This window comes from Aegilops tauschii, chromosome 1, assembly GCF_002575655.3.
Source record: "Aegilops tauschii subsp. strangulata cultivar AL8/78 chromosome 1, Aet v6.0, whole genome shotgun sequence".
Classification (NCBI taxonomy): Eukaryota; Viridiplantae; Streptophyta; class Magnoliopsida; order Poales; family Poaceae; genus Aegilops; species Aegilops tauschii.
The window spans coordinates 477,829,861-477,853,360 of record NC_053035.3 but is presented as its reverse complement, the minus strand read 5'-3'; the positions used below and the strand labels follow the sequence as shown (position 1 = coordinate 477,853,360).

The 23,500-nt window shown below is 43.3% G+C and overlaps 2 protein-coding genes across 2 annotated transcripts; one reads left to right on the top strand and one right to left on the bottom strand.

Annotated features, from left to right (window-relative positions):
- The first annotated feature begins 2,971 nt into the window (after positions 1-2,971).
- LOC109743293 (transcription factor IIIB 60 kDa subunit) lies at positions 2,972-16,624 on the top strand. The gene is made up of 20 exons (XM_020302405.4): positions 2,972-3,127; positions 4,237-4,347; positions 4,614-4,695; positions 4,783-4,855; positions 4,935-5,020; positions 5,110-5,183; positions 6,374-6,430; positions 6,504-6,616; positions 7,132-7,211; positions 7,286-7,372; positions 7,928-8,008; positions 12,491-12,628; positions 12,708-12,878; positions 13,633-13,714; positions 15,227-15,285; positions 15,398-15,478; positions 15,549-15,623; positions 15,728-15,808; positions 15,931-15,978; positions 16,155-16,624. The coding sequence occupies exons 2-20, from the start codon at positions 4,283-4,285 to the stop codon at positions 16,347-16,349; spliced, it is 1,728 nt and encodes a 575-aa protein (XP_020157994.2). The 5' UTR covers positions 2,972-3,127; positions 4,237-4,282; the 3' UTR covers positions 16,350-16,624.
- Positions 16,625-18,377: 1,753 nt separating this feature from the next.
- On the bottom strand, positions 18,378-21,540 carry LOC109743313 (endoglucanase 15). Its single transcript, XM_020302395.4, has 5 exons — positions 21,253-21,540; positions 20,231-20,644; positions 20,017-20,106; positions 19,459-19,911; positions 18,378-19,367 (listed from the first exon to the last, which is right to left on the bottom strand). The coding sequence occupies exons 1-5, from the start codon at positions 21,466-21,468 to the stop codon at positions 18,678-18,680; spliced, it is 1,863 nt and encodes a 620-aa protein (XP_020157984.1). The 5' UTR covers positions 21,469-21,540; the 3' UTR covers positions 18,378-18,677.
- Positions 21,541-23,500: the final 1,960 nt, after the last annotated feature.

Genomic DNA, 23,500 nt, shown 5'->3' with positions numbered 1-23,500 from the left:
CTCCGGTCAATAACCAATAGCGGAACCTGGATGCTCATATTGTCTCCCACATATTCTACGAAGATCTTTATCGGTCAAACCGCATAACAATATACGTTGTTCCCTTTGTCACCGTTATGTTACTTGCCCGAGTTCGATCGTCGGTATCTCAATACCTAGTTCAATCTCGTTACCGGCAAGTCTCTTTACTCGTTCCGTAATACATCATCCTGCAACTAACTCATTAGTTGCAATGCTTGCAAGGCTTAAGTGATGTGCATCACCGAGTGGGCCCAGAGATACCTCTCCGGCAATCGGAGTGACAAATCCTAATCTCGAAATAGACCAACCCAACAAGTACCTTCGGAGACACCAGTAGAGCACCTTTATAATCACCCAGTTACGTTGTGACATTTGGCAGCACACAAAGTGTTCCTCCGGTAAACGGGAGTTGCATAATCTCATAGTCATAGGAACATGTATAAGTCATGAAGAAAGCAATAGCAACATACTAAACGATCGAGTGCTAAGCTAACGGAATGGGTCAAGTCAATCACGTCATTCTCCTATGATGTGATCCCGTTAATCAAATGACAACTCATGTCAATGGCTAGGAAACATAACCATCTTTGATCAACGAGCTAGTCAAGTAGAGGCATACTAGTGACACTCTGTTTGTCTATGTATTCACACATGTATCATGTTTCCGGTTAATACAATTCTAGCATGAATAATAAACATTTATCATGATATAAGGAAATAAATAATAACTTTATTATTGCCTCTAGGGCATATTTCCTTCACATGAAACCTGAATCGCTCAAAACAAGTGCAGGTAGAGGACAGAGCTATATAGGCGTGTTGTTTAGGGGGAGGATGAAGTGACAGCAAGGAGAGCTTGCGGAGAAACTCACTACCAGCTTTGGATCAACATGGTGCAATGAAGAGGAAGAAGAGACCGTAGACGCTTCTCGAGTCGATCAAATTTTCCACCAGCGGCCGCCGGCCGTAGTGTCTATATGTGAGGTTAGCATGATGCAGACTAATTGACACGGTTGGCGAATACAGGATCGCGCAATCGAGGCGACTGACAATGACGCCAAACAGGTCTACGAGCAAGGGAAATGGAGGCGACATTTGCGAAGACCTAAGAAGGATCGGGATGACGGTTCCATTCAATCGCCCATGCCGCCACAATGACAAATGACAATGCGAAGGGTCGTCACTGCCTATCCAAACTGATGCAGCGTCACTACTTTTTCTGGATTACAATCTGGGTGCTAAATCATGCAAAACGGCCAATACCGGCATAATTAAATGAGAAGCAGCCAAAATGCCACAAGAAGAACAATCCATTAGGACAGACAACTCAGGTTGTGGTTGTCGTCATGCTTAACGGAAATTCAATCCCATCCAACGGCCAGCGACATCCTGCTCAAGAAATGGATGGCTTGGGAGGCCGAAGCATGAAAGGCCTCCTAGAGTGTTAGTTTTATTGTCCTCTCAATTTCGAGGGGGAGAGGAAGCATGCGAGGGGAACGAGCGGTTCCGCGTCGTCCGCTCAATTTCGAGGTATCACCTTGTTCTGGATATCGGCCGAATATTCGGTTTGTGGGAACGAGTCCGTCCTCGGTCCACCTACATATTGAATGCGAGAATGAGGCCCAGGAACGGGTCCGACCCGTGACATTCCAGCCCGTTCCTGCAACCAAACACACCCTAAGTTACCGAGTTCGACCCAAAGACCGAAAATGTGTCTTTCTTCAAGCTTGATGCCTGAAAGCACGACTCGAACATTACTTTTCAGGAGGCGTACATGGAACATGAGGGCTATCTCACTTATTGTGAGACGTACTCTCGTCTCGCCTCTGACGATCCGCTAAGGGGCTGGCCCAATGCTGCAGCTCCCTGGACCAGTTTGGGACAAGTTCTATGGACCGATTCAGACCGGTTTTAGAACCTTTCGTGTGTTTTCTTATTCTCCCTTAATATGTGTTCTTTTATCGGTTTTCATCTTTTTTTCATATATATATATACATATATTTTTGCCTTTTTCTTTTTTTTACCAAAGACATTTTAACATTTTTTATCACATGTTGAATTTTTCCTCAAATAAATCTTAAAAATTTCAAATGCACGCCAAACATCTTTTTGAATCATATAAAACATTTAAAAAAATTACCCAAACATATTTTTACATTGCATTATCAGTTTTTTAAAAGGGCCACGAGCATAATTTTGAAATGCCTGAACATTTTTTAATATCATGAACATATTTTTGAATGCTAGTATGAAATATTTTTTCTAAATAATGTACATTTTTTTTACAATGTATTATCATCTTTTTAAATGTCACAAGAAATATTAATAAAATGCATAAATATATTTTTATGTGTCATGAATATTTTAATGGTACAAAATATTTTTTCTAAATAATGTACATTTTTTTTACAATGTATTATCATCTTTTTAAATGTCACAAGAAATATTAATAAAATTCATGAATATATTTTTATGTGTCATGAATATTTTAATGGTACAAAATATTTTTTCTAGATTACCGAATTTTTTTGACATTGTATAAATATTTTTTAAATGTCATTATCATATTTGAAACGCATGAACGTTTTTAAATCTCACACACATTTGGTTGAATGCTATAAATATTTTAAGAAGTAACCCTTTTACACTGCATAAACATTTTAAGCATGCGATGAACGTTTCTAAAACTTAAATAAATTATGCTAAAAAAACTTAAATAAATTATTTTTCATTTCAGAAATATAAAAACCAGCAGAACAGTGAGTTAGGCAATCAGCGAGCCTCCACGCTGAGCCGGCCCATTTATGAGCGGTTCTTTCGTCTCGCTGCGGGAGAGACAACGGCGCGGCCCACGTGGAAGCCTCGAGATCTTGGTAACACGAAGCGGTATCCGGCCGGGATTTGGGCCCTGATCAAAAGGAAGGGCGGCTTCGAACCCACTCGAGGATCGCGCCGCCGCCGCCGCCGCCGCACCCGTCGATCGCGCCGCCGCCCGCGCATCCCGCGTCCACCCACCCACCGCGCCCGCTCTCTCTGGATCGTCCGTCCTTCCTCGTTCCTCCATACCCCCCCTGCCGCTCAGGCCCGTGCCCCTCGCGGAAGAAAGGTATGTATGTGACCCGAAATCCCCACGCGATGATAAACCCTAGACCCTAGGAGGTTGCTCTGTGTAGATCGGTCGCGGCAGTTTACGGACGGGCGGATTTTTAAGTCCGCACATAATGTCTTGCTTCACTTGGCAAAATGTTGATCGGTTATCTCGAGTCGGAGATGGAACTGGCCTAATTTATCATTTTTATTGTTTCGCCCTTTTGTCAAATGTGCATCTTTTCCTCAATAAATAAATACATAAATAAATTGCATCACATATTCGTTATATATATCAAGAAGACCATGGATCTGAAGCTAGGACTGTTTCCAGTCACCCCGCAGTTTTCCGGAATACTTCTTCAGGATGCAAATCTCAGCCTGTACCCTGTATTTGTCACCAAAATACATTTGTAGATGAGCATAGGATGATTGTAGGAAGGAAAATAATAATATTAGTCATGCTGTTTTGGGCTACTGCATTGGATGCTTTGTATGCCTGTCGATCCGGTCTAGAATAAGAAAATGAGGGTACGAGTTGCTAGGCCACAGTTGTGGAGTGGGGTAGTAAGAGCACTGACTATCTAAACGATGAAATTTGAGAGAACTCTTGACACTACACATTTGAGTATCGATTGAGGAGCAAGTCATCATGTTCTTAGCCAATAATAACCATAACTGGGCACAACCTTTGGTTTCACACTGAGAGCGAGTGCCTGTTCTGTTTTGCTTCTTTCGGGTTGAAATTTTAATGTCAAGAGTTGAAACTTTTTTAAAGTTGTCTTATTGAATGGAAATTTGAGTGCTCGAAATCCAGATTTGATTGCTTGCACGTTTAGATATCTATAATTGGACTGTAAAAGAAGGTTCATGTGCTATGTCCCCAACGAGCCCATGTCCAGGCTCCCCTGTTTGGCCACCATAGATGAGCACGCACCACAGAGAAGTAGGCAACCCTCACATTCTAATTGTAAATGTTTACACTGTCTGTGTTATTTAGACTTAGGTTGGGCAGAAAAATAGTGAGAATCGAGGTGTGCTATTAGTTTGCTTCCATCTTTGTGCCCACTCTGAAGAGTATTCGTATATGCTTGGAACTAAACAGAATTATACAATGAACTTCTGCAGGCTGATCTGAGTTGGATCATCCTCCGCAGCCAACTTCTCTTCGGCAATGGTTTACTGTTCGCACTGTGATGATGATTGCCCATATGTAAAGGATCCTGACAACGGGTTCACGTGAGACCTTCATTTCCTCGCTTTTCACTATTCTTCTAATCTACTCCCCCCGTTCCAAAATGCAAGGCATGTTTTGATTTGTTAAAAGAAAGTGTCATGTGACATAAAATTTGATACTGTCATCACACTCGTATAAAAAAAAAATACTTACTTATAATTGCGATTTTGGATGGAGGGAGTATTAGTTGTTCAGAATAGAATTATGTGAACACAGCTGAAGCACTTCTGCACCTGTGTCCTTATGTTATTTGCCATGTTGATGTCAGATGTTGTGGAATGTGCGGCAAGGTTATTGATCAGGATATGTATACTGAGGAGCCTACTTTTTTCAAGGACTCCTCGGGACAGGTTGGTATTGCTACCACACTTAACTTATATTTAGTTTCTTGATTTGGATGTGTACCCTGTTGGGTTGATTTTTTAAAATGTGCATAGAGTCGGCTTCGTGGACACATTATAGGCATTGCGAAGGGCGGTTCACTATCCCGTGAAAGAACTGAAGAGAAAGGTATTTCTTTCACCACATTCCTTTTTATCATATTAGTATGCATCTCACTGGGCAATTGTGTTATGGTTTATTTCACCAGGGAGAGATGAGATCTGGCAGATTGTCCATGGGCTGCATGTGAGTGGTGGTGATGATATCATTTGCACTGCTCATAACTTTTATAAAGTATGCATCCTTGTTATCACACAAACATTTTCCTTTGTAAAACTGGTAGGGTATTTTCCATATGTTGATATTTATCCTTTTTTATGTAGCTAGCTCTTGATAACTTTACTAGGGGCCGCCGAACAACTCATGTCGCAGCTTCTTGCCTTTACATTGCTTGCCGGTAAGCTATCACCTACTTAGTCCCTTGCTTTATTGAAAGCCTTCCTATCCATTGGAAATATTTCTTGTTCAAACATGACCTTCTCCCTTTCCACTTCGGGTGGACCTCTGTGTATTCTATGTTGTATTTGTTATGATTGGACCACTGCTGGGGCTCATTTAGGGGCTGCTTTGTTTGATGTCAAAATTTGCTACCAAATTGCCTTGCCAACCTTGAAAAAGTTGCCATTGCCAAATATTGGCTTGCAAACTAAGGATGCCCAATTTCCTAGTGAAAACCTGCAGAAGTGTGCCTTCAGTAGAGTGTCATATTGAGAAGTTCATCAAAGAGCAAGAAATGAAACTAAGATGGCTATGATCAAGCTAAGCTTCTACAGAAATATGCATGAAAAATTCTTCTAAGTACATCGAAAATACAAAGGTGAACATGGTTCCATGCGCACCCACATGAATAGTAAATTTGAAAAAAATACTAGAAAAGTTCACAAATCCTGAAATTTTGGGGTATCAAACTTGGTTGACAATTCTACTCATGTATGAAATTTCGTGAAGAAATGACACCCGTGGTATTCTTAGTGTAGAAAATACAATCGGGACCTTACTATTCATCAAACAGTGTTTTTAATATTGCTTTGTGAAACTTCATACGCGGTATACAAAAAAAATTCAGATTTTTTATTTTCTAGTATTTATTTCGAATTTACTGTTCATCAGGGGTACTTATTTATTTCTGAAGTTCAACAATTGCCGTAACACACTGCAAGGTCAAGATAAGTCTCATCTATTCTGGTTAAATATTTTTAACTTAGACCGTCAATATATAGAAGAGTGGGTGCCTACCCTGTCCACATAAAACTGTTTCTGATAGAATCATCAGGAAATGCACTTCCATACTCCATAGTACATGCCTAATATAATTCTAATTAGCATATCGTTTTTGTATGATAGGAATTAGCATTCAAAGTGGCACCTTGTACTTGGATCATGCCCAATAGAAGGCACAACACACTCATGTTTCATTTATCGCTGTCCAAACAGTCATTTTTCTGTTTTCTTCTTCAGTTTTTCTTGTCCCTGTGTCGCCCTTTCATGCTTGTGTTGGTGTTTGCTCCCTGTACAATGATTGTCGTTTGGCATCTTCAAGCTACTTCGGTAATACTAATGTCCATATTCAACTAATTGTTTTGTCAGGCGAAGTGAAAAACCCTACCTTCTTATTGATTTCTCGGACTATTTGCATATAAGTGTGTAAGTACTCACATTCTCATGCCCTTCATCTTGCAGTCTTTGTTGAAAGGGCTCATCTTGATTTATGTTTCAGATATGTCCTAGGTGCTGTTTTTCTGCAGCTTTGCCAAGTTTTGCTACTCGGAGAACACCCAATTGTTCAAAAGCTTGTAGATCCTAGCCTTTTCATCCATCGTTTTGCCGAACGTAAGTTGACATACATGTGCATTCTTATCTTATATAAGATACACAAAACTTCTAGTTACATACTTAAACATTAATGAATATCAAAGCATTTACAATTTTTCACGTGTCTTCTGTTTGTGACAAGGTAGTTCTTTGTGGGGTATACCTTCTAGCTTGGATTTCTTGAGTGTGTTTGTGATAAGGAAGCAAAGGTTATGAAGTCTAGATGTTTGCTTCTTTTTCATTGAAGATATAAATGGATGCGCCTTTCTCCAAGAAGTATAACAACTGTTAATCATACTATCAATTTCAAACTCTATGGTGGACGGTCGCATATTCAAAATAATGTATACTTAAATCATGGGACCTATGTTTGCTCGCCTTAATGGTCAAGATTTTCTGTGCCTGTCAAGGATTTCGAGTTCTGCCAAGCATATAGCCTTCATAGGGAAGGTTAGACAATTACATCGGCTAGCAAAGAGAATCAATGTGCTATTAATTATTTGTGATTTTGCTTCATCATTGTTAATATGTAGGTTTATTGGGAAAAAGGGACAATGCTGTCTCGGACACAGCTTTACGCATTGTAGCTAGCATGAAGCGAGACTGGATGCAGGCTAGTATCCTCATCATTCTAGTTTCTTATTTAGGTTCTTTTGTAAGGTTTTAATAGCTTGTCCTATGTCGCAGACTGGGAGGAAGCCAAGTGGTTTATGTGGTGCAGCATTATATATAGCCGCGCTTTCTCATGGATATATGTACACCAAGGCGGATATTGTAAGCCCGGATGCTCCTGATGGATCTACTTATTTACGAATTTTGTCCTTGATGTAATTCTTTGTAGTTTTGGCATTATTGCGCACATGCAGCACTAATGAGAACATATATGATGTGTCCCATTCTTTTGCTTGTTCCTGTGCAACCGGCGAACATGGCACACAAATAGCATGGAAATTTCTGAGACATATTTACAACATTGATAAGACATGTTTCGACAAATCAGCATGGGATCCACACATCTGGAAACAAAAAGGAGAAATCATGTGAATAGTAGCTACTATTACTAGCATAATTTGAAATCAGCTAGTACAGTGCACATTGCCTTTTTCTTTTGTTTCTCAAGTGTGCATTGAGTTTGGATTTTGAAATCTTGTTACTTGGTAGGTGCATCTTTTGTCAATGTTCTAAAACTGTAGCAGAATTTTTTGTGACGTTTTGGTGGTGCTATTGTATGTTGGTAGTGCAGTAGCATTGTGTAAGGTAGGAAGTGCCAGATATGTGTAATGTAGGCTTGAATATGAAATGTCACTAATTATGTTTTATCTTTTTCAGGCTGCTGTTGTGCATGTCTGTGAGGCAACACTATTTAAGCGCTTGATAGAGTTTGAAAATACAGATTCGGGTAGCTTAACGGTATGTATGTACTCCTCATGAAATAGCCAAATGTGGGCTTTGTATTGTAAATTGTCTTACGTTTTTCTGAACCTCAATCACTTTCGTAAGCCATCTGATGAAAATATAACCACTCCCAGTCATCACTCCATTAAAACCTATATAGACTGTTTACAAAGTTCGAAGACACAAGTTTGTCTAACCTATGCTACAGTAAAGTAAACATAGGCAAATCCCTACAGTGCAGAGACACAAGTAGAACAAAAAGGCACTACACTTACGGGCGCTTGAACCCCTGCACTGTTGGGTAGGGCAGCTGTCAACGTCCAAGCTTCAGTGGTGTGTTCGTCCTCCTGTTGGTGGAGGGTGAGTCCCACTGATGGGCACTTCCAGTGGCGGGACTAACAAGACTACTCATCAGTGTCGTGTTTACCTGATGTTTTTCTGTTGCTGGCCAGTGTTAAGTTCTTCAGTTTTTTAAATTATCATTGCACACAATTCATATGCAATTATATTGCACATACACCACAACACGGAGTATATGCATTGCACAACAGATCATTACATTACACGTTGCATGTTCCACATTCATCTTAAGGAAAATTCTTACAAATGTTCATCAATACGTTTCATCCATTATACTATGATTTTTCAAAAAATTCATTCTAGGATTGAAGTAAATGAGTACAATCCTAGCAGACTATGGTGTGTGTGTGCTTATTGTGTAACTTCTAGAAAGACCGGAGCAGGACAATGACAAGAAGTGTTCAAACACATTGATGTCAAAGACATCCTTCAACACCTCTTGCATCTGCCCCTTCATTATTCTCTAAAGTTCCGCAGCCACACACATTGGAGGCTGTGGCACTCATTTACTTAATTCCTGCAGGGATTCTAGAAAAATAGTGCACTAATCTATATACATCTAGCTATCCTACATGTCATACTAATCTATCTAGCTAGGCTATTGTATCTTTGCCTTGCTTATTATCGCTTCATGCTTGCCAAAAAAAAAATCAAGTTTATTACGAAACCCTAGAAATGTCTCAGCTTGATGGACGGAACCACAGATGCCTCGGCTCAATGTTCGGGAACCACTGTAGAGCTGCGGCTTGATGGTCGGCCATAGCTGAAAGCCTGAAACAAGGAGAAGCCTAGGTAGTACCTTCGTTGGCCTAGCGGTGGAGGCTCCGGTGGTGAACGGCTGGCCGGCACAAACCCGAAACAAGGACAAGCCTAGGTAGTTACCTTGGCTGGCCCAGCGGTGGGAGGTTTGCCTAGTGAGCGGCGGGCTCTGGTGTAGGTGCAACGGGATCCAATGGGTGCCACCATCGCCATGGCCAACCACACCAGGAATTGGGAGGGGATATAGGGTAGCATCGCGGGATCCTGACATAGCCGGTAGAGGAAAGGATGCTGGCACTGCCACGACACCAAATCCCTGTGCGCTACGGCCCAGGGAGGGGACTGCTGCACCGCTAGATGTCGTGCATCCGAGGATGATTTAGTGATGGAAGGAGAGGAGGGAATGCGGTGGTGGTCATAGGAGGGGAGTTACGGCATCAGAGGGACTTCGAGTTTTTCGGGTGTTCATATAGAGGCAAGGGTAAGGTATGTAGGATTTTTGGATGTGCCTCTCCACTGATGGGTGTAAGAGCATCTATGAGGGTAAACCTCAATCAAATGCCCCTAATTGTCCATGGACAGTCTAAATATCGCCTACTCATCTGCCTCCCCCCTCCCCACCTCTATAAAGTCAAGTAATCAAAGATAAATACTACAATGCATCAATTTTCAAAGATAAATATTCCAATGCAACAATAATTCAAATATATAATATTACAATCCAAACATAAAGTTTTCAAATAAAATAGTTTAAACTTAAATTCAATTTATCTGGCCACATGCTCTAATTGTTTGAGTGAAACACCCACAAATGCTCCACTAGATCATTTAGAAGCTGCGTATGATTTGCTCAGTTGTGAATCTGATGATCCATCTACAGAAAATTCCCAAACGTTGCCGCCTCTTGATGTGGAAGCTAGACAGATTCACACATATGTTTGAAATCCAGAACATTGAGAACATTCTCTCCCTCATCATCCACAATCATGTTGTGCACAACATGATTGTGGATCGCACAATATATGTCATCACCTCCCACAATGTCTGTGGATCCCACTGTTTAGCAGGTCCGCGAACAAATGCAAAACATGCTTGAAACACTCCAAATGCCCTCTCCACATCCTTTTTAGCACATTGTCTTGTAGCAAAGTGAGATTTCTTGGTACCTATTGGATTGGAGATGGTCTTGACAAACGTCAACCACGGAGGATAGATACTATCGTCCATCAACAAGGTAGCAGCCCATATTGTAGTCATGCCCATGATGGTATAGTTGCACTCTAGAATATTGCGAGCATTCGAAATGCATGACTAAAGACTAAAGCTAGAACATCTATAGTGACAGACAAGGGCAAATCGTAACTAGAAGGAGACTACCTTAGAACTGCTTAAAATCGAGAAATTGGGGGGAGCTTTCTGGCTTGCAGTGTCTGACCTGTTCATACTAATTAACAATCATGATATTCAAGGGACGTATCAGACCAGGCAACGGAAAAAGCTTGGCTCTTGGCTCCTCACACAGCCTTGCAAACAATGGTGACCGTTGGAGCATGTTGATGATATTGTGAGACCCTAGCATGCCAAAGAAAGAGTGCCAAATCCAGAGTCTTGTGTTGCAACTGCTTCAAGAATGATGGTGGGAGTTTTAACATGGCCTTGCTTTGCCCTTGTTGAGCATAGGGGCAGTTCTCCCATTTCCAGTGCATGCAATCCATGGATTCGAGCATACCTGGAAACCTTCTTGATTCTTCAAGTGCCAAAAGTCTCCAAGTGTCCTCGACATTTGGTTCTCTCAAGAACTCTGGTCCAAACATCTTCACCTTTGCACTAGCAAATCTAACCATTACTTCCAAGCATGTGTGCTCTCAGACATCTGGAGGTACTCACCCCACTAGTCTGTGTCTGTGCCATACCATAGTAGTTGTGCACTTCTGGAGACCAGAGAACCCAAGCACGCCGAGGGCATCCCTCTTCAACTTGAAGTAATCATCATAAGCCTTGACATCATCCATGATGCGCAAGAACAATGACCTGCGCATTCGGTAGCGACGATGAAAAAAGCGCTTGAATAACACATCGGGGGCTAAGTACTCGTCTATAGATCAACACATGGCCCCTTGCCCGACGCCGATCGAAAATTCAATGTCCCGACATTGACCCTTGAAGTTGAGAACATGCTCCTCCGCATTGTCCATTTCTTGAAGAACTGCCATCATTATCGCTGTTTCATCATCCTCCTCATCCGACGAAGACCAACCCATGAACTCGTTGTAGAAGTACTCCGAATCCATCGTGTTTCCTTCAAAGTAAACGAACTTAAAAGAACGCACTATGGCATTTGACTGAACACTTGCCGTGTGTAGTTCTGCCATGGACCACGTCAGCAGAGGCGGCAGGCGGATCTTGCCGAGCTCCAGCAAGGCCCGAGCGGCATGGGGGGGGGGGTACAACGTCCGGCTCCGAGAGCAGAGACAGAGAACGGCGGCGTCTGAAAAAATAGGGGTCCGACCTGTTGGAGTCCGACGTGGTGGACGTCCGGGACTCAGGGCTCCCCTACTCTACACCTCGATTTGGGGCCGGGCTTGGGGATTTCGGACATCCAGACGCGTACGGCCCAAAGTGGGGGTCCACGTTGGACTATAGATGTCCGGATCGGGGTTCGGATTGGAGATGCCCAAACTATCATCCAGCTAAAATCTAGAATTGGACGTTGTGTATCATGCTAAAACATCATTTAGTAATGCATTTCTGTGTCAACTACACATGTGTTTACTTCCTTTTGTCTTTTCAGATAGCTAGTTTCAGGTGATATTCCTGTTTATCTCCTAGAGCATCTGGCTTCCCCTTTCATGTCTATATACTTCTATGATATCTACTACAAACATATATTATCTGTCTTGACCTGTATGAAGATGATATCATGCCAACTTAAATGCGATGCATTGTGAACAGCAAGCTCTGTTCTTTTTTTGATGAAAAATAAATAAAATCACGAGTTTCTTTCTTTTGCTGCTCTTTGTGAACACCAACCTCTGTTTGATACTGATACTTGTAAGATTCCATAGTTGATGAATCTCTTTCTTTTGCCACTCCTTGCCCTTCACACAACACTTTTCTGGCAGACACCTAGTGCTTATAGTTATGTTTCTAGCTGATCTTGGATGAATTGATGACATTTATGCTCCAAGACCATGCTGTTTACTATAGACTCTGCAAATGCAATTGTCCATCAGGATTATGACGGGAGGGGGTTTCAACATTGAAGTCATCAACTCCATTTATAGTTCATTTATTTTGTCTACAACTTTTTTTGTAAGAACTTCATTTATGGTATACCACTGCTTAGTTATAATTTGTGTCTTCATGCCCCTATGACAGATCGAAGATTTTTTGGCAAAGGCTGATGAAGAGCCGGTTTCAAAATGTTTAGCCAAGTCTGGAGAAGTCCTTTGCGAGCACAAGGATAAGGGTGCTGAGCATTTTTCTCATGGGCTTTGTGAGGAATGCTACGACAATGTAACTCACATTTACTATGTTCGTAATGCATTGGTTTTGATATTTCAGTCACTACTACTGACATGACTTGATTGCTCAGTTCACTGAACTGTCAGGTGGACTGGAGGGTGGTGCTGACCCTCCAGCTTTCCAGCGAGCTGAAAAACAAAGATTGGATGCTGCTAAAAGAGCCAAGGAAGCTGCTGTGGACGAGGCAATATGTGAGTTACATAATTCTGATTTTGAAGATAACATCATGAGCCCTGGGAAGGTAACGGTTCCTGAACATACATAAATCCATGCTTCTTACCCCATTAATCTGATAATCTGAGATTCTTTCTTTCTGAACTATAATTCTCAATTAAGCAATTACACTTATTGTTAACTAATTTTGAATTATTTTCATCATTCATGCAAAGTGAAGATTGTTTTTCATCAGTTGACTGCACAAACCCCTGGTAAATCTGGTTTTGTAGTTTCTATATCATTTGCTGTTTATTAATTACATTGATGACTTGTTTTCTTTTTGTTAATAGAAACATTCAGGTTTGATCTGCATATTGTTTTACACTTTCACTTTTACACCTTGATTATATTCCTGAACTTCAAACTGAGGTTTCTAAGTAATATCAGAGTTTTCCTTTCTACCCCACAAAACTGGTTGCAGATAGGTATCTCAAATTATCTACTAGCGCTGAAGCTGCTTCTCTTTGTTTATATTTTTTACTCCATCTTCTGATGTACTCAAAGGAGGTTTGCAAGATGGGAACAAAATATACCCATTACATTCAATACTGGGCTGCACCAGACTACCTGTCTCGTTGCTGCAATCTTCTAATGGAACATTTTTACCAGCATAATCTATTTTATAGTGCTTAACTTCGGAATTTTTTGTCTCGCGCTAATGTCATGTATATATTTTATCTCTTTACTACAGCTGCATTTGTTCTTTCTCTTATAATTCATTCAGTGTGCTTGATGTGTGGTTGTTTGTTTGGTGATTCAAGTTTCCTTTTTTTGAGCAGAAGTCTGAAGGCAAATCTTCCACAATTGCTTCCAGCCAAATTGCAAATGATTTTGTTGATTTCAAAGACTCGGAAGTGGAAGGTTTGTTGGTTCCTGTAATATGATTATTGAAATAGGCTTTCGCTCCACTATAAATAAAGCAACCACCACGTACATACAAGAAGTGCAAAGTGCATGAAAGAATATAAGAGCTTTGCTCGGGCAACAACACAGACATGCCCAAAAGCAAAAGCAAAAGCAATAGAAGACTCATCGGAGCCAAAGGTTTAATGGCTAGGGAACGAAGCGGGTTGGCGGCCTGCCACTAGAAGATCATCAATCATGCCCCCTAGCCGTTCCTTGTCCCGCTGCCACTGCTGCAAGAAGGCCAAAAATTTAAACACTGAGCCAGAAGCACGCCTAACTCCGCCTATGTCTTCTAGGCATAGCCGGTCCCAAGCCCGGGTAAAGGAGGAGGGTTGTGATAGGCTTGGCGAGCCAACGTAAAAACTAGCCAGTCCCATGGGTATGAAACCCATTTGAACGAGAGTAGTACTAGGATGGGTGACCTCCTGGGAAGTCCTCGGGAAAGGGTTTCATATCTAAGGGTTGTGATAGGCTTGGCAAGCCAACGTAAAACTAGCCAGTCCTTTGGGTATGAAACCCATTTGGGCGAGAGTAGTACTAGGATGGGTGACCTCCTGGGAAGTCCTCGTAAAAGGGTTTCATATCTAGCCTACCCCAACTTGTTTGGGACAAAAGGCTTAGTAAGGGTAAGGTGTGTGTGTGGGGGGGGAGCCAGATGCAACCATAGGCCTCCCCCTAAGAATCCACCACACCCATCGCAACATGAGGGCCACATTCATGTGATGTGACGCTAGAATACCCAGGCCCCTCTGGTCCTTAGGGAAGCAGATATGGTACTTTTGGCGCCCATTGGCCGCCTGCCAGAAGCAGCGTGATAGATCCTTGTCGAAGGTGCTATGCACTCCCTCTGGAAGAATATACAACCCGTTCATATACATGGGGAGGCTAGGAGGAGTCTATGAGCACGGATTTGCTCCCGTTGGGGGTGAACCTCCCATGCCACAACTACGCCTTGGCCTTGACCGCCCCACAAGTGGGTCAAAGTCCCCGATCAGGGTCGGCATCCTCAGGTAGGTGATTGGGAAAGAGATCTTGCAATTAAGGTTGTTTGCAATCCGCTGCTGCTACTTGGGCAGGTACCCCAGGACCACAACCTTGCTTTTACTGAAGTTGATCTTGAGGTCCGACATGGCCTCAAAGCAGAGGATGAGGAACTTAAGATTGGTAATATCTAGTTTGACCCCTCCACCATGATCATGGTTTCATCCGCATACTGTTAGTAGCACCACTGATGTGGCCGGCTATCTTAGCCTTCTCCAAGGTAGCCGCCTGGGCGTCAACCGAAGGGTTAAAGAGGAGGGGGAGATGGGCCCCCTTCCACACCCCGCACGAAGACCTAAAATAGGGACCCACTTTCTCATTAATATTGTTAGTACTCTACAATAATTTCATTGTCATTTTGCCTTTTAGTTTGTATTGACAAGCAAATGGCTAATCAACTTTCTGGATGCCGTGTTGCATCCTTAGGTGAAAATGGTAAAACTGGTTCTGATGCAGAAAATCTTTCTGATATTGATGATGCGGAGGTACTTTTATCCATGAGATGTTGTAACAGACTAATTATCGCATCCCTAGTTAGAGCCTGAGATATGGCCGTTCTTTCTGATTTCCTGTAATTAATATTTGGTAAATTTGCAGGTTGACGGGTATCTTCACAATGAAGAAGAAACACAAAACAAAAAGATTATCTGGGAGGAAATGAACAAAGAATACCTAGAGGTACTTATCATCATGAGGCAGTTTCTTGTTCTGACAAGTGGGTGTAAATATCTGCTGACCTCTTTTACAGGAACAAGCTGCAAAGGAAGCTTTAGCGGCTGAATTGGCAGCTAGTGGTGTATCTGTTGGAGAGGGACGACAGAAGGTATGAAATGTTTTAGTGTAGCCCAAGTGTCCTCTGCACACATCTTCCTCAAAACTATTTTTGGTACAGTTCATGATTAGCCAGGGATGTTTTCTTTAATGTAGAAACGAAAACGTAATGAAGACAAGAACTCCACACCTGCTGAAACACCAGCAGAAGCAACATACAACATGTTGAAACGGAAGGTACTGGATATTTTGTGCAGCCATAGACATCCAAAATATACGTCGCCGTGTGACTATTATAGATGTTAAACTTTGCGCGCAAATGAGCTAACATTTAGTATGTAACATTGCTCCTTTTGCAGGGGCTTGGGTCTAAGGTCAATGTTGAAGCTGTTAGTGGATTGTACAAGGTATGTTTTTGCCTTTTATGTTCACCGGAGCTTGATGTATCCTAAAATTTTCATGCAATGTTCATTTTTTATCCAGCCCAAGTCTTTCCCCATCTCATCCAAACTAATAAGAGGAATATCTTGTTTACTTATTATATTTCCTGCCATTCAAATGCTTACTGAGATTCTGCGTGCAGATTGAAGGCGAAGATGGGAAAGCAAATGGCAAAGATGACATGCACTTCGACGAGCATTATGAAGAGGATACTGGTTATGGTGAAACATTTGATGCCAGTTATGATTATGGTCACGATGCTGATTACAACAACGATGGCTACGTTGATGACGGTGGTGGTGGAGCCTATGAGGATTACCATGACGCTGATTACTAGTAGCATTCTTCCGCAGAGTGGCAATCTGAGCAACAGAATCTATTCAGAATATCAAGACAACAAAAAATCTCATTCTACCTATATTCTTCATCTGTACAAGATAATTTTCCATTTTATAGGAAATGAGGTTTCATTTTACGTAATTATAGGGAAACAACTCGTGCGATACGCCCCGCCTTGGTGCCTCTTTGAGCAATGTTTTTTTTCAGCATGTGAGGAAAGTGAACATGGCCAAAATGTTATTTCAAATGGACAATGTGGATTGTGGAGTAAGATTGCTTATCGCGTGCTACTGACTGGATATCGAACATGTCGATTTTGAGTCAGATTGCCCCCAGGACCCAGGTGATTAACAGCATCAAGGATGACCCATGCATATGGCTCTATCATCAAAGAGGCATTGCTCCTGCTGCTCCCTCTTTCTACATTGCCAGTTGGTTAGTCATTTCCTTTCTTAGTCATGTCTCAGTCGGTTGCACTCTTTTTATTTTTTGACTTGTTTGTCACTATTCAATTTTAAATCAGTAGTCATTCTTCAGTATGATCAAAATGATGGATTAATCTGATCATGTTGTTAGATCTGAAAACTGTAGCACACGTAGTTGGGATCTATCTTTTTGGACAGCAGTCAGTGTCATAGCTGAGCAGTTTTTCTTTCTCTTCAGGACAAACTGCACATTTTCTTTAGCTCTGAAACTGCCTGCAGTTCACATGGTGTACCTTCTTAGCTTCTCAGCTCTGAAACAGCACTCCTAGCTCTTCTTATGTTCTTCTCTTCGGCACCTTGTATCCATTGGGCATTTGGAGTTTTATTAACTTGAAAAGGTAAGAAGGATGAACATTACATCTCCATGTCCCTGAAATCCAAATTCCTCTCTGGCCTGACCAAACAGTCTCGGGAGGAAGAGGACGAGCACAATGACATTTTTTATCTCTTCACTCCTTCCTCCCATCCCAGTGATCCCATAACTAACTCGCACCTAACACACACACACACACCAAAAACTCTGGATTATCCTAGGACCGCAAACACGGGAGAGTTCACACCAGCTTGTATCCTTTATGTAGTATATATACTATAGAAGAGGAGGCTGCAGCTCACAGGAAATTGTGGAAGTTTTCTCTGTTACTCAGTATTATTTATTTCTTCAGTTTATCAATTTTTCTTCAGTCATATCCAGTGTTATTTCTTCAGTTTATCAATTTTTCTTCAGTCATATTCAGTGTTATTTGTTCAGTCATATGTCATATTCAGTGTAAATTATTTAGTCATACTTGGTGTTATTTCTTCAGTCATATTCAGTGTTCCTGTCAGTCCCCTTCTTTTTAGCCTTTTTGCCTATCAGTGTGTTGTTCTTTCATTTCCCAAGGCTATCTTCTCTGCATCCCTGTGTTTGGCCTTACCAACGCTTCTCTGTACGCAGGCTTTTCGTCCGCCCGTTTTTATTTTTTATCAAGCAAGTCTAACTTGAGGTCCACATCTGGCGGTGCCACATGAAACGTCGAAGAGGGCACAACGTCGAAGAAGCACTGCTCCCTCTTTTTCTACATTGGCAGTTGGTTAGTCATCGCTGCACTATGACTGAAGAAAAATTGATTGCCATAATTCCTTTTTAAATCACTATTTTATCTTGTGTTGCTTGTTTGCCATAATTTATTTTTAAATCACTAGTCATTCTTCAGTATGATCAAAATGCTGGACTAATCTGATCATGCTGCTCATTGTTCTTAGATCTGAAAACCGTAGCTCACATAGTTGGGGCTCTCTCTTTTTAGACAGCAGTCAGTGTTGTAGGTTGTAGCTGAGCAGTTTTTCTTTTTCTTCAGTATACAAACCACACATTCTCTTTAGCTCTGAAACTGCATGCAGCTCAAATGGCCGTGCCTTCTTAGCTTCGTAGCCTTCTCAGCTCTGAAAATGCAGCTCAAATGGTTGGGATCTAACCTTTTTCTTAGCAGACAGTCAGTGTTTCAGGGCATTGACTCAAGAATGCAGCTCAAATGATAGGACAACATTGACAGCCAGTATTTTAGGGCATTTAGAGCTTTTATTAACTTAAAACTGGGGTAATGCCTTGTATCTTCTTTTTTGAAAAAAACCCTTGAAATGTAAGAAGGATGAACATTACATCTCATCTCTCTAAAATCCAAATTCCTCTCTGGCCTAACCAAAAGCTCTCGGAAGGAAGAGGATGAGCACAATCACATTTTTAATCTCTTCACTCCTTCCCATCACTAACTCGCGCCTAGCACGCACACAACAAACCCACCAAAAACTCTGGATTGTCAATCCTAGGACCTCAAACATGGAAACAAGAAGAGTTTCACTCACACCAGCTTGTATCCAGTGACCCACACATTGGCCGGAGGGCCGGGCTGCACATACCCAAACCTGACGCTCCTCCCGGGGCGCAGCGCCCGCAGCCACCTCCGGGGAACGTACCCGTACCGCGCCTTGTCGAGCCCCCAGAGCCGGCCGTCGAGCTCCGAGATGCCGAGGTGGAGCCCCCGCACCGTCTTCCGGGACCTGTTGGTCACCGTGACCGAGTACCTGTGGTAGGTCCTGCGCCTGACCGCCCATGTCCTCGTCACGTTCTGCTCGATCCCAAGGTGAGGGTGCCGACGATGAGCCGGCTGTGACGTGCGGTTTGCAGCAGCCACCTGCGGGAGCGACTGGTACTCGTCCAGCCCCCCGCAGGCGCCGGCGAGGCGGGCGAGGACGCCGAGCAGCGGCGCGCTGTTGTAGGTGGCCGCCTCCGTCTGCTCGTAGTTGTTCCTCTCGTCGGCGAAGTCGTCGTACTCGTCGGGGCCCCCCACGATGGCGCCGTCGAGAACGTTGGGGTTCACGGCCTGCTTGTTGTACCAGCTCGCGTAGCCCTCCTGGCAGCTCACGAACGACGGGTCCGTCCTCACCGACACGATGGAGGCGCCCCGGTGGTGCACCTGCCGCGGGTAGTTCTGCCCGTACCCGACCATGTAGCTCGTCGCCCTCGGGTTGTCGCCCAGGATGTAGTTCACCTGTATAAAAAGTTTGAAATGCCGTCAGTGTTTCTGAAAGTAAACAGCAGGCATGGCAGAATTGGAATGTTGAGGCTGTCGAGATTACTACCTGGGACTTGACAAATGCGAGGATCTCGAAGGGCTGCGCGGCGCCGCCGGGGCAGCGCACGGCGCCCCTGCCGGTCACCGTGGCGTAGTCGGCGTACACCGTCAGCAGGAAGGAGGCGCTGGTCACGAACTGGAGGTTGTTCCACCTCTGGTGGTACATGACGCCGCCGGGGGTCCTCGGGACGTTGGCGGCGCCCTTGCCGACGCACGAGCACACGAAGAACTCGGCGTTCTGCCGGTACCTCTGCAGCGCCTCCGCGTGCTCGCCGGCTCTGCCCTGAAGCAGGAACTTGGCTGCCAGCACTTGCACGCCGGGGTACTTGACGTCCCAGCCGAACTGGTTGATGGACCAGCCCGTGCCGCCCAGGGCGTCGCCGTTGCGCGCGAGGTACTCGAGGTAGAACCGCTCCTCCGTCGCCTCGAACAGCCACGCCGCCGCCCATAGCAGCTCGTCCTGCACCGCACCATCATCACATTGTTGAAAGGAATGTCAGAATGCATGCGTCTCGCCATCTGATTCTGATGCCCGCATCTCTTTTCAGAGAGAGTTGCTTATTACCCCGTATCCGCTGAATGACCCGTAGTAATTCCGCGCCACGGTGATGCTGGCATCATACTTTCCCCGGTACTTGTCGGCGAATTCGAACAACTGAGCGAGCATATCAAAGAATCAGACAGAGTAATTGTAAACCTATATATGCAGTTCTTGTCAGATTTCTTCAAGTTGAGCCAGATCAGGCTGCGGAATCGGAATCGGGCCAAAATGTACCCACCTGCTTAGAATGTTCAAGGAGCAGGTTGGCGTAACCCGGATAAGTGGTGCGGAAGATCATGGACGCGGCGGCCATTGCCGCGGCTGTCTCTCCAGCCAGGTCCGATCCAGGATTCTGGGGATCAACGCGGAATGCCTGGCGGCTCGTCGTCATGTCCTCGGGCCGCTGCCAGCAGGTGTGATCCGTGTCGCCGTCGCCGACCTCACCGTACAGCACGTCGGGCTCGGGGTGCGCCTTGATGAAGTAGTCCGTGCCCCACTTGACGGCGTCCATGGCGTTCTTGAGCTCGCCGGAGGCGGCCATCTGCTTGCCGTACTCGAGGATGCTCCAGGACATCATGGTCACCGTGAACGCCATGGGCAGCCCGAACTTGACGTTGTCCCCTGCGTCGTAATACCCTCCCACAAGATCGACCTGAAACGATACAAGATCGTGCGGACACTCCATCAGGTGAAAGCATGGCAATGGCAGTGGTTCATCAAGTTCATTAAACACATATATAGGAAGGATCATAAACAAATGGCATTATGTTTTGATCAGTGCTAGTATGTACTAGTACCTCTGTTTCCAAGGGTGTGACTAGGACTCAGTTGACTTACATTTAATCAAGTTTCAGTAAGTGAGAAAAAGTAAAAAACTAAAAAAAATGTTTTGTGCGGATCTTAATGTAAGATCTCATGGATATAGTATCGACTGAGACTTAACGAAGTTTTAAGTCTCGGTCGACCAAGACTTAGCAAGACTATTTTCAAAATAATTAAAGTTTCTTGGTTTGTCCTGAGTTCTTGTTTAAGTTTGACCAAGTCTACATAACAATATATTAATATTCAGAACACTGAACACCAATTAGTACCATGAGATTATTTATGAAAATATATATTTGTGCTATCGTATTTGGTGTTGTGGATCTTACCATACTTTTCAAGAGTTGGCCAAACTTAAACAAGTTTGACTTAGGACAAACCTAAAACTTCAATAATTTTGAAATCGAAGGGAGTAGGTAAAAAGAAAAATAGGCATACTCCGTTGGCCTTGCCATCAAAGAGGCCGGAGCTGGCTCTCCAGGTGACCCTCTGGTCAGGAGGGAGCGCGCCGGACCTCTGAGCCTCGAAGTAGAGGAGGCTCTTCTTCAATGCCATGGCATAGTCATGTCCGGAAGCAAGCTTCGCCATTGATGCAAGTGCCAGGAGACCGAAGATGGCAGCGGCGACATGAGCGCCACTACTGTTCCTGGCCATTGCAGTGCACCAAGAAGGATATGGTTGGTTTGGCTTTGGAGGGAGTTAGGGAATAGCTCAAAAGGGCGCCTCTTTATATACACCCACGACATGCTGCCGCAGGTCTACCTTTATCATCTCTCAGTCTCACTACGTACTCTTTTTCTTTGTGGTAAAGCTTGAGAGTGGCATTGGGATGTCCATAAAAGATGGTCATGAGACTTCTTTTTTTAAGCTGATGGTCATGTTACTTAGGCCCTCCTAATCACGTACTAGGGGAATTGTCCTGATTATTACGGAGAGGAGGGCTTTACAAGCACGTCCGACATGCATGCATGGGGCAGCAGGAATTGAATATGCGATGCAACGGCAGCAGAGACGCAGTGGGAATAGACAGTTTTACACACGATCTTTCCCGTTTTTGTTTGCATGTTTGCTCTCTAATTTAGCTTGGAAGCTGTGTGGTTCTGTTTGTTTTTTTACCCTAGGATCTCACCATTTTCCCGTTTTCCTGGTTCATCATGTGTGAAAACAAAAAAGTTGACGGCGCGGCGGGCTCAGTTAATCAGGCCGCTGATTTTGGCAGCACTAGCAGAGGTTCCATCCATCCGGCACCAAGTCCGCGCGCCGCAACCTTTTGTGTGCACTACCGTAGGATGCGCCGGGAACGGGGACGGCCGGCCGGCTGGAATAGGCGCATGCACACTGTCGTCGATCGTCGTTGCTGAATACCCTCTTGTCTTGTCTGCCGTTCCTTTATAACCTAGGTAAACGAGCCTCTTTAATATTTTTGTTACGTACTAATTATTTTCCGCGGGAAAGCCTGCTTACTTATGGTCTTGATTAGTATCCTCATTTGCTTAGTAGCACTTCTTATGAAATTGATTATCACACATGCATGTGTATGTGTGTGTATGGTACTGTTGATATATACAAAAAGATAAAGAAAATGCATCTTACCTCCAGCATGCATGCTTATGCAAGTGATTCATTGATTTTGTTTCAGGAGCTAGAAACCACAACCAAGTAGGCCGTGATCACCAAGGCTCCGGGCGGAAAAGAGATGAACAAAAGCAAAAGTTCCGGCTGGGATCATGTCTATGTAGAGAGATGCAGGGCACATAAAGGCAAATACCAGCAAAAGTAAAGTCCAAAGCACGGATAAGGCGGGAGGAACGAACCCGCGATCGGCGGATGGCTTTGTTATGAATCTCAATCTATCTCCCATCTTTATTTATTACGTACAAGCCAAACAAACAAACTGGCCCAGCGAAAAAGAATAGAGAAACGGAATTAATCAAAGGTTAATGGACTGTGCTAACGTACGTTAAGCAACAGATCCGCACCATCGTAACCCATCTTCCTCTCGTGACCCGCATGCTTGATTCCACCGATTTTTTTTCTTCTTTTGAAAACCGTATACGCCAATAGTAAATCGCTAGTGGTTTTTCTGGTCCTTGGTTACACAAAATAAAAGTGCTCGTAAGGGGACTTGAACCCAGGTCTATTCGTTAGACTTTGAGCCCAATAACCAACTAAACCACCTTTAGTTGTTGTCTATTATATATAAACAAGATTATTTGAACCTTTCTTTTTTCTGTCATATCAACGATAATAATTTTTTTTTGCTTGGTAACTTTGGCATGACCAACGTGATAACTATGACTTGAGCAACATGATAACTATACTATGGTAAGCCTGATAACTATAATATGAGAAGGTTAATGACTATACCATGAGAAGCATGATAACTTTAGCATGGGGTAGTGGTAACTTCACACTGGGGTATGTTTCGACAAAAAAAAGTTACCGGGACATGTTTCAGTAACATTTTTCACATGGGTAAAAAGTTATCAATGTGTTGTATATAAGTTATCGGGTGTCTGGTGCATAAACTACCATGCTATTTGCACTAGGTTATCAGGGCATATTTCTAGAACTTTTCGCCCAAGGTGAAAAGTTATCAATGCGTTTATATGTAAGTTATCAGGTTAATTATACGTAAGTTATCATCTTATTTACACAGAAGTTATCGGGGGTATATTTTAACAAC

Excerpts from the sequence above, each read along its gene's own strand:
- LOC109743293 (XM_020302405.4), top strand. The coding sequence starts at position 4,283 with ATGGTTTACTGTTCGCACTGTGATGATGATTGCCCATATGTAAAGGAT. Across the intron at positions 12,629-12,707 it reads GTGAGGAATGCTACGACAAT|TTCACTGAACTGTCAGGTGG; the intron begins GTAACTCACATT and ends TTGATTGCTCAG. Across the intron at positions 15,979-16,154 it reads CTGTTAGTGGATTGTACAAG|ATTGAAGGCGAAGATGGGAA; the intron begins GTATGTTTTTGC and ends TTCTGCGTGCAG.
- LOC109743313 (XM_020302395.4), bottom strand. The coding sequence starts at position 21,468 with ATGGCCAGGAACAGTAGTGGCGCTCATGTCGCCGCTGCCATCTTCGGT. Across the intron at positions 20,645-21,252 it reads TTGATGGCAAGGCCAACGGA|GTCGATCTTGTGGGAGGGTA; the intron begins GTATGCCTATTT and ends GTATCGTTTCAG. Across the intron at positions 20,107-20,230 it reads TCCTTGAACATTCTAAGCAG|TTGTTCGAATTCGCCGACAA; the intron begins GTGGGTACATTT and ends ATGCTCGCTCAG.